Here is an 11,524-nt window from a genome sequence, read left to right as displayed (position 1 = left end):
TTTCCATCATAATTTTCAGGAAAGAAAAATTCTAAACCAAATTTGAGATTAATATGGAGTAAAACATTCTGAATCTAGAACGGCCACCAAGTCGTGCTAGTAACAATCTTAGTACCAACAAAAATACTTCTTTTTTTGTAACAAGCTACGGAGTACCAAATAAGGCAACAAACATATCTATGTATGGCTTAAGTATCAACAAGCATTAGTCATTGAGGGCACGCATTATTAAAGTCTTAGAAATCCTACATGAAATGACACAATCCAGCTCCGACCACAGCCACATTAATAGCAACTACGAATAGAATAGGCAAATCAGCAATTAATATGAGATTAAAGAATTTACAGCACTTTACATATCAAAGTAATCAAGCTGGATCAGAGTAGAAAGAAACAATTATTAAATATCGTGATTCCTCCATCTCCCCTCAACCTCCAACAAAAGAGCTTAAAAAAAGGAATACTACAATTTAGTATTTACACTAACACCTACTTTGTATTTCTCTATAGTAAACACTAAAACTGGAATAATTCCATTTCCTCTAGGGGAAGAAAGCAGGCCCATCTCCTCAAAACTTGAAGGCAACACTTTTAACACAGCATGATAACAGCATTCCTGCTCTTGCAATAAACCAAATGTTTTCCAAGGCCATATGAGGAGATATGTGATTGGCTGCTGAGAAACGACACTGCATTTTAAGTATATAATTCTCGATGTTGACTGGAGTATCCCGCACAACATATTAGTATATAACACTTGCTGTCAACTGGATTTTACATGCTTCAAAGTTTACACTACGAGGCATCATTATCAGCTGAACTGGCAGAAACTTCACTTTTAGCTGCACGCCTGCTTCCTTGGCTGTCAGCATCACTAGAACCACTGTCTTCACTGGAATTAGAAAATGTACCAGAGTCATCAGAACCTGCTCCCTTCTTCGTTTTTCTACGATCATCTTTAACCCCTCTTCCTCGCAAAGCTAATCTCCTACGCTTTCGAGCTTTCCTCCTGCCCTTAGGAAATTCATCTTTATTTGAATCAAAGCTCTTGCTCTTACCATTTCTACGAGTTCTGTCCTCACCATCCTCTGACTCGGTATTAGAAGGCTCAACATCAACCTTGCGCTTCTTTCGACTAGCACTAGTCTGGGAAAAGGAAAAAAAAAAACCTTTAATCATTAGTAAAATGAAGCACCTATACATCCTCCACATGACCAAAATATATAATCAACAATTTTAACCATCTCCAGCATGCAGCTATTGGAAGGGACTAGAACAATCATATGCATGTCACATATCTGCTAATTAGTCAATAGTCATTAATAGCCAGCAGAGAGGGGTATACTGAAATAGAAAATCCAAAAATTCAAGGGTCAAAATATAAGTTTTCAGCTGAAAGATTTCAAAATTTTGGAACTGTCATGAAAAATCCACAAGTTGTCTTTGGTGTAATTGGTCACCAAAAACAACAGCAAGAGTGATGAAGAGAATGACTGACGAAAGTGAGCAAAAATAGAGAAGAAGCAGTTGATTTAATGGGATGATAACATACCTTGGGACCACGATCAACCAATCGTGCCCATTCAGACCGGTTCCTCAAACAATCAAGTACAGCTTGAGAATGACTGGAGTAGGCATACCTCTCGCCATTGTGCTTTCTCAAGTTTTGCCAATGCTGTAAAGATTAATCAGCAAAAAGGCATCAGAGATTCAGAGCCACCCACTTGAGCTGTAATACTATATTAAACACATCAAAGCATCATGCAAACTGTAGGAACTCACCGGAAGGACAGCATTACACAATTCTTCATATGTCATACGCCTGCCCGCGCCCATAATTTCAGCAATAAGACCTACAAGTGTGAGGAAAAACAAAAACCATCCATTAGTGATGCCACATTATTTGAAATCAAAAATAAAATAAAAATTAATCACATTTTACTGCAGCAACCTGGTAGAGTGCGATGAATTGGAGCAAGGCCCTTATTGGTGCCTGTATCATATTCAGGCTTATTGACAGGGGAATCACGGGTAGATGATGATTTTCGCTCATTAGCATCAGTTGAGGATGGACCACTATTTGCTGCTGATGTGGAAACATCTTCACCATTCTTCCTCACAGAATGTATTGACTCACATTCTGCTTGAGTCAAAGCATCAGATGTTTTTACGGAATCAGGAGATGAAGGTGCCCTGTCTACCTTCCTAGCGTCATTATCTAGATCACGAGAATTGCGAGACCCATCCTTGTTCTTTCTTCTTGAAAACTAGCACAACAATTACACACAATCAGATGCTTGAATAAGAAATTGATGCAAGGACAAAATAGTCATAGATGAATTCATGTAAAGCAAAGATCCTTAACACCACTATCAGGCTCCAGGAAAGAAAATACAGACATAATAATAATATTTTTTTTTTTAAAAAAAAAAAAATTAGATTTATTACTATAATAAAGGAAGCATCTTACTGTCTGCTGATCTTTCCCTCCAGAACTAGCACTGCGCTTGTTAAATATGCTTGTTGCAGAGGCAGAAGATAACTGAGGTAAGCTCCCAGCATTACGTACACGTGGTACTCGAGGAACTCTGGGGGAGCTGTTAAGTTCCTGGTGTAAGAGCAAAGCAAGCTGCAATACAAAACCCGAAAATTGTAAAAAACAGCTTCTGTATCAATAAAAAAGAAAGAATAAGATAAAACGTAGTAAAAAAAATATATAGATATACTTATATTTATATCAAAAGTATACAATTATTTTATTCTAACCTCTTCATCACTTAATCCAGCAGGGGCACTTGACGAAGGTGGCAGGTGACCCAAAGATGACTGAGTTGACTTGGATGACTGTAAATTTGGCTGAAGAACTTTTTCCCCTCTATGTTGTCCAGCAGAAGCTGAATTTTTACTTTGCCCAGTTAAAGCATGTTGAGTCTGCTGTGTCCCAGCAGTCTCGTCAGTACTTGAAGGAAGCAAGGCACCATCAGTGGAGGACTTTTTTGAAGATAAATGCCTTGATGAATCCTTTCCTAGAGAAGTATGATGTCTAAGAATAGGACTCGTCAGAGGCTTGCTTGGCTGTGATGCCTTCAACACAGCATTGGTCGAACTTTTTGTTTTTTCATATTTATCTTCATCTTTAGCTTGACCATGAGGTGCATTTTCTTTCTTAGTACCCATACTGAAATTTGACAACGGTCGTTTGCCAATGGAACTCTGATTCTGTGAGCTTCCAGCCCTATTTTTATCAGAAAGACAAGACCTAGAGATGACAATAGTTGAAGAGCTTGGCGACGATTTTCCAACAGACACTGTTTTATGATAACTAGCTAGTGGAGGTAGGATTTCCCCACTCAATTTTGATACCTCACCTGTAACTTTTGTAACTTCTTTAACGTCTGAAAGAGTTCTCTGCACCTCATCGGAATTTTCTGAACCCTCACAATTCACTTTGTTATTACACTGATTTTCCACTAATTCTTCATCTTTCACGAGCTGATTGCCACTCAGTGCCTGAAAAGTTTTTTCGTTGTCTTGAACCTCTTGCCCAAGGGGCTGAGAACTAGTTGCAACAACCTCATTCCGTTTGGAGTCTTCACATTCCCGATCAGGAGATGATATTTGCTCAGAACAATGTAACTCCACATCAATATCAGAAGGACGACTCCTCAAAACCCCATTAGGATTATCAGTATCTGATTCTGTTTTACTAGCACAATGTCCAGAGATCAAAGGCACAGTAGTCTCTATATCCTTAGCAACCCCAGTATTATTAACTTCTACCCGAGCAATATCTACATCTTCAGTGATAGGCTTTAGCATCGAAATATCACTAGTTCGGCCTTCTGGAACGACTGGAAGCACTCCTTGATTTTTATCCATGACATCTAAAACAAGTCCCTATCATATATAAGAAAAATCAGCAATCGCATTGTAAAGCAGTCATGTAAGGCTATTAATAAATAAACATAAGCCGACAACGAGGTAACAATGCAATCATTCTTCTATAGCAGAACGTAATCAACATGGCACAAGTGAGAGCCAAGGATAGAAATGTAGTGGGGACTACTTAAACATTTGGATTTCTTATAATGAATGTCTTAGAAGAAACTGACTTACACAAATAGAGCTGAAATTGCAATGGTATTACCATTTCAATTACAACTATTATTATAAATTTATAATATTTCCTCTTTTTTTTTTTTTAGATGCATCACTTTTAAAATCACGGACTCCAAGGTAATTATAGGAGATGAGAGAGCGAGATAATTTATTAACTGAAAAGGAAGGTGATGCATGTATATTGAAACTTCTAAATAAAACATTGATGTATCTAAAAAAAAAAGAGGATGAAAACTAAGCTTACCAACAAAGAGGGGGGGAAGGGGGGGTGAACAGAAAAGAGAGATTGAAAATATTGCTAGTAGTGTTTAAAAAAAACCCTCCCCAATCCCCATTCAATCAATTATCTGCTCTGCAAAGATAATTTCCATGGGAGTAAAAGGCTACAATCACATGCTAAGCTTTCCTTGCCCATTTGTTATTTCATCCTAAATTGTCTCTAAGACATTAGCCAGAAAATGAGTCAGGGATATTAGAAGAGGAAAGGGCTACCTCTAATGACCTGGGAAGCAGCAGCATAGGCATTAGGGGCACAGCAAGAAGGCAGGCATGATGAACAAATCAGAATGCATTTTATTTAATCACTTCATAGTAAAAGGTACTAATCATACTCCTTTTGATCCTAACTGAACAACATACAACATAATATCGTATGTGCGAGATGCGACAGTTCCAATTCCCTTTCACTTAATGTTCAGAAAAGGAAATTTGGAGACGGGAAAGGAATGGTAAGTAAAGTATCTACTTTTCCATAATTGAATGAGATGAGAAACAAAAGAGAAGAAATTGGACGCATAGCCAGTCATACTCAAAGATGAAGACCATTTGAAGGTTGTTGTCAAAAGAAAGTATTTTAAAAACCACATATAAAATCTTGTGCGTCAGTCCTTGCAAACACAATGCATGTGAGTAGATAAGTGAACAAGTGTTAAAGCATTCATGAACGAACAGAAATATGTGAACATGCGTAAAAGAGTCTTGGGGCATACTTTGGTCAATTGCCTCGGAACCCAAATATTAGAAGCAAATTTGCAGCCAAAGTGGCTCAATCAGTCATCACTTTCCAAGGCTTCATAATATACACTCCATAATTATAAAATAGATAGCCCATCCATCAGATACGACGACACCATAGGGCTTACTTGGTAACCCTACTAGAGATACAAAAAGTCATATGATGCAAAATGTATAATAAACTCAAAAATGAGTCATACTTGCACTACTCATGTTAGTTTTTAAAACTCACTATTGAACTATACTAGGGGTCGTTTGGTTGGATCATCTAGAATGTAGTTAGAATCCATTTCATCTAGTTTTTGGTTTGGTTGTGGTTTTTAGTGAGGGAATCTCATACCCGAGGGTTTCTAACTCTCCTCCATACCCATGGAATCCCATACCCACCCCTCCCCCTAATATTCACAATACATTCCATTAATGAAGGATGGAATCCATTCCAACAATAAAACCAAACAACTTTGGACAAGTATGGTTTTTAGAATTCATACCTCTCTACTATGAGATTCCATACCAATCCATTCCAATCTGATGAACCAAACACCCCCTTAGTTATATTCATATTATTTTTCTAAGGAAAAAAAAAAAAAAGATAATGCACAAACACTTAGCATATGAATTATAGCTGAACAACCACCACAGTCGTCCTTTTGTGGTATTGCCACACAATTTTAACTCGCAAACAACATGTTTCTCCTTTAGGACCCGTAATTCTGGATGGGAGTTTAAAGACCTCGTCCATTTGGCGCAATGGAAGGCTTCCTTGTAAAGATAAGTGTCTAAACACAAATATGTATTAATGTTTTGTAATTGCCCCATACGAACGAGAACTTGATCCTCCCATCCAAATTACGAGTCCAAAAGGACTCGGTCTTAGGGGCTTGAAAAGATGACAACTAATAAGGATAATACGCTTATATTAAAGGTGCTTCTTACTTTAAAAAATCTGTATGCACTAACCCTTTTTGGATTTGCCTGATATTAATGTCCTCTAAGATTACCATACATAGAGTACATTTTCATCCTATCAACATTTATTCACATTACATTGATACACATAATAACAAACACTCTTAAGACGTAAGAGCATCTCCAATACGGGGCTTTAGAGAAAAATATTGTCAGAAGAGAGCCTTGGGTAAGTAGCAGATTGAGAATAGTTAACATATTTAAATACTTCATAATAGTTTTCACCCTGTTAAAAATGGAATGTTTTCTTTTTATTTTTTTCAAACAAAGAATATTATGACTTCAACAAATGTATAGGTGAAAAATAATTTTAAAGACTTATACTCTTTCCTTTTTAAATACTTGCTCTATTTCTCCATTCACGGAGTTTTAAGAGAAATTGGAGAAAGTAATAAAATATGGTGGTAGTTGGGTTGTTTGAAAAATAAAACATTGTAAAAGCAAAATTAGTAGAGAGAATTGAGGAGAGAGAATATGAAATTAATAAAATACCGATTTATGTTGGGTCTACTAGTCGAGAGAAATGAATTAACTATTGTAAAATCTTTTCAAATAAGGAAATAGAGCAAGTATTTAAAAACGGCCACAAAAGGAAAGTGGAGCAAGTATTTAAAAACGGAGGGAGTATGGAAGAATCTTACCATTGGACATTTGAGTCTCAAATACAAGTAATTTTATAGAAGTATAGAACTAGAGTATCACCATTGGAGCTTAAAAGGTAGTCATATAGAGTTTTTAAGACCTAAATTGAATGTCACGTGAGGAGGTGATATAGAGATTACTTTCTGATGCTCGTACTAGTAATAATATCAAAGACTTTTTGTCAACAACTACCTTTTAAAAGCAATTTTTTGTGAGAAACTACCTAATAAAAAAAATGTTGTAAGAAGCTACCTATTAAAATAAAAAGGGAAATGATGACCATAGCTCTAAGGGCTATGTATAAAAAGCTAAAAAGAATATAATGAGGATAGATTAACATTCATTACACCGATTTACGCGTGATTTTGTCATGAATTTTCAACTTAATTCCATTTTAAGAATTATATTTAATGCTTATACATATAGCCCTAAGGGCTACATATATCATTACCCTAAAATAAAAATATTGTAAGAAACTACCTATTAAAACATATAATGTTGTAAAAAAAACTACTATTCGTCATATTTTCGTCTTTAACTAATTTCTCCAGCGTTGACCACCCTCAATCGGTCACATGATAGGTGGCATTGTTGGTGGGGCATGGAAAAAAAAGTTTTAAAAGATCACGTGATTGGCAAGTGGATGGTCAACATCGGAAAAATTAGTCAACGGTGAAAATCCACTAATAGACACAACATTTTCATTTTAATAAGTAGTTTCTTACAATATTTTTTTTATTAGGTAGTTTCTCACAAAAATGGCTTTTAATAGGTAGTTTATGACAAAAAACCCAAATATCAAAATCAACAAATTCTGGCAATGTGGCAGAATCCATCTCAACATACACACCATATCTCATATATGGGTGTGATATCTGTATCAAACTATGAAACTATGGAATTATAACTCACCCATGCGGCCACATCACGATTTCATAGTAATTTGTTGAAATTCCACGGTTATGATTTAAGGATGTCCATGATGAACCAAAGCAGAACAAACACAACCATTAGGATTGAATCTAAATTCCATGGTGTTTATCAACTATTAGCACCAATCTCAGCCATTGTTTCTACAAACAACTAATTATAGGCAATAAGTAGAACCAAGAGCCCAAAAAAATTTGGAATTTCAAACACTCTTATGCTTAAAAAGTTATGATACTCATGACCAAACTTAGGACATAGTCACGACTCCGACTCTCCAAGTCCTAACAATTCGAGCCACTATAAGCCATTATGAGCCTTGATGAGTCATATATGCACCAAAAACCCGTATCAGATATCCTGGAACCCAATCAACATAGCTATGGGGATAATGAGTGAAACAGTTATCAATTATCATCTGATACAAAGCTTTGCTAAAGCTGGGAAAGACTTTTCAGATATCCCACAAAGAACAACAAACAGAAATACAGAACAGAGGCAATAATTCCAATTACTCAGCAATCTCATAAGTAAATTACTCTAGAGTCTATAGCCTAGAAAATCTTTTATTACTATGCTAAATTTTGTGTGGCTAAACATGTAAAGCATGATTTGAAACATTAATAAACAAAAGGCCAGTCTTCTGTGCCAGCACATTAAGTCCAATTACTAATACAAAGGCTGTTTTCCAAAGAAAAGTTCCAATAAGTACACAAGGTTCAATCTACAACCACAATAAGTTCTAAACCATATAATTTGGGAACAAGTGAGCTTGGGTGAAAAGACACACCCAGACTCTTAGCTACAGAAGAATACAGAATAACAATAAACATTAACAAAGATATTGTGTAATATCGCATAAGGAGCCTTTAGTTTATTATACCATGATATCATGGATACTATTCCATGCCAATGAATGACATAATTATGTGGTCATAACTCATAGCAAAAAAATAAAACATGTTCAACAGCATAAAGCACAGTGGAAGACCTTAATCAGCCAACATACCTCTTTCTTTATAGGACTAATAGTGTTGTTGTCCTTCTCCGCAATGACTGCATCGGTTTTAGCAGACTTCTGAGAACCATCAGTAGCATCATGGCCAGGCTTTTCTGCTTTGACCCTCTTTTCAATTGAACACTCAAGTCCAGCCACTTCTGGGGACCTAAGTATCAAATTTCCCTCATCAGTAGCAGCATTTCTCTTGGGTTTTTCTATGTTACTACCCTCAGATAGGCTACCCTTTGATGCTACTTTGTGAGCTTTGCTTTCACACACTTCAGCTTGCCTAGCACTAGTTGAATGTATGACAACTAACACAAAAATAAAAAAACAAAATCAAAATCAATGAGCAAAAAGAAATTGTGCAAAGTGCAAAACACAATTAGCAATTCAGTATATCAATGAAACAGCATTAAGAGTTCCAGCAATTACCTGCTTTAAAATTTTGAACTTTACTCTTCTTCACATCATCCTGTTCTCTATGACTAGCTTTACTCTTCTTCTTCCCACCACGATCCTTGGACAACCCCAAATCTTCTCTACTTCTCTTACTACAATGAACCACAATCGACCGACTCGTACCCGGTTCTTTCTTTGACAAACCAGGTGAACCCAACTTCTTAGATTCACCATTCTCCAATTTCCTATCCTTAGAACCTTTCCTATCAGAAGCACCCCCTTTAGACTGACCTCCCCTCATACTAACAACCCCATTCTCTTTCGACAAAGAGTACAACACACCAGCCCCTCTATCAATCACATTCTCAGGGCTCCCGTCCGCCTTCGCCTCATCCTCCCCATCATCCTGCTCCTTCTCCCAACAGGGAAACTCCCTATACCTAAAATTAAACTTCTTAGGAACATAACCACTACACTTCCACAACTCCGACCCAAATAGTATAGGAAACCCTTGAAAAAGACCAGGATCATCAGCACCCCCAGGTACCCCCTGCACATGTACCCTCTCCTCCATCGGTCGAGTCGCCCACAATCGATAAGGCGGTCTTCGAGGCGGGGGAGGAGGTGGAGGATGATTACTAAAACCATAAGAATTACTTGTACTATAAACATTATTATTCCCACTACTCATCTTGATTGTTTTGGTTGGCAATTCAACGAGCAATTGCGCAACCTCTGTCTCTTCGCTATCATTGTTAATTCTACTAGCTTTACTCTTGCACTTATCACAAGCAAATGATTTCTCCCCCTTTACGAAACGAACGCAACGAGTGTGAACCCAAACTGCACACTCGTCGCAATTCACCATCTCCTCCCCATCGTCGAAATTCACGCCGCAAATGCAATCCACCGTCCATGAACCGTCCACCCAGTCATCCGGCGGGTCGGATGTCGGGTTACGATTCGACCTGCTCTTCATGGTTTCCGACCAACTATGAATTGTAACTCTGTTATAAAAATTCAAGATTTAAAGGAGTAGAATCTCAGTTTTGGGTGAAGGAAATCCAGTGTTTTCAGATCTAGGGTTTAATCGGAAAAACCCTAAGTTTTGGGAATCAACAACTGGTAATAATTGAGAATTGAACATTGGGGATAAAAACCACCGGAAGAAGGGAGTATCGAGTTGCAACCGCGGTTATCTTGTTGTGAATTTTCATCGGCGTTGAACAGTGGCCGGATTCCGGTCGCCGGAGAGGGGCGGCTGAGAAAGACGGTGGTTTTTTTTGGAGCGGATTATTTTTTGAGAGCGAAAAGGGTGGGGAAGTGGTTTGGTGAGAGGTAAGGTGCTGCTTGCTGAGATATGAGAGAGAGGCGAAAGAGGAGGGTGTGCGCAGTGGACTGGGTCCATGTTTTATTTTTATTTTTATTTTTTAAGATTAAGATTAAAATGGAGAAAATCACGTGAAAAATAATTAAATAATTGCGTGAAATTTGACAAAAAATTGGAAATTGACAAATTTGAAGATAAAAAAATAGAGGCGATTATTGGACAAGCCGGACCGAAGCTAAAAGTAAGCCCACTACTTGAGCCATGCCGGAATTTTTGTGTCCAAAATTGGTGAGCTATGCGAGCTTTTCAGGCATGGTCTAATAAATCAACTAAATATCAAAATATGTATAAAAGCGCATTTCCAAACCCGCCCAAAAAAAAAAATTACCCGTTTTGGACCGAAAAATTCTACCCAAAATAGCGTCGGGCTAACTTTGATCACCTCTAGAAAAAATTGAGTGAATAGCTAAATGTTGTTTTTTTAGCACATGGTAAATTTAAATATACGAAAAACAATAGTAATAACGATCCTAAGAAACATCGGTGATAGTACAAGAATTTTAAATAGCATCTAATTTGGTTATATGGAATTTGAACAATAGCAAATCTATCACCAACGGCCTATTTGGCTTTGAGTGAGATATGCACATGTTAAACACTTTCATATTTCACCTTCAATCTAAAGTGTTATGTTTGATATGCAATGATATTACATTTACTTGTGTGATATTAAAAGTAAGTGTTTCTCTATTAGTGTATTTATAAGATCATAAAAGATACGTAGTATATTTGTATCTAATGATGCGAATTGTTAGTAATTAAGCAATTGAAACGATAAATACTTATCTCATTGTTGTGTAGACTAAACTGACAATTGTTGCGTCATGGTGAATCATTGACTTAAAAGACGATTCCCCACTACTCTAGGTGCAATAGAAACCAAGCGGTAGCCCTTCAAGATAAGCACGACACTGGTGTTTGTAAGCACTCACAAACCTAATTGGAACTAAAAGTACTTGTTCGAAAATCGAAAGAATATGTCAAGAGAAGGGAAAATAAATTGTTGATTTTTTGGTAGTTTATTACGGAGGTGAAGAAGTTGTTTATATATAGTAATGGGA

At 36.9% G+C, this 11,524-nt stretch overlaps 1 protein-coding gene across 1 annotated transcript; it reads right to left on the bottom strand.

Annotated features, from left to right (window-relative positions):
- Positions 1-302: 302 nt before the first annotated feature.
- On the bottom strand, positions 303-10,345 carry LOC145592922 (uncharacterized). Its single transcript, XM_081649446.1, has 8 exons — positions 9,107-10,345; positions 8,681-8,985; positions 2,767-3,897; positions 2,471-2,629; positions 1,952-2,267; positions 1,783-1,853; positions 1,553-1,675; positions 303-1,146 (listed from the first exon to the last, which is right to left on the bottom strand). The coding sequence occupies exons 1-8, from the start codon at positions 10,050-10,052 to the stop codon at positions 796-798; spliced, it is 3,402 nt and encodes a 1,133-aa protein (XP_081505572.1). The 5' UTR covers positions 10,053-10,345; the 3' UTR covers positions 303-795.
- Between the last annotated feature and the right edge of the window lie 1,179 nt (positions 10,346-11,524).

This window comes from Chenopodium album, chromosome 2 (assembly GCF_948465745.1).
Source record: "Chenopodium album chromosome 2, dcCheAlbu1.1, whole genome shotgun sequence".
NCBI classification, from domain to species: Eukaryota; Viridiplantae; Streptophyta; class Magnoliopsida; order Caryophyllales; family Amaranthaceae; genus Chenopodium; species Chenopodium album.
Note: the sequence above shows the minus strand (reverse complement) of the source record. Positions and strands in the feature narration are given on the sequence as shown.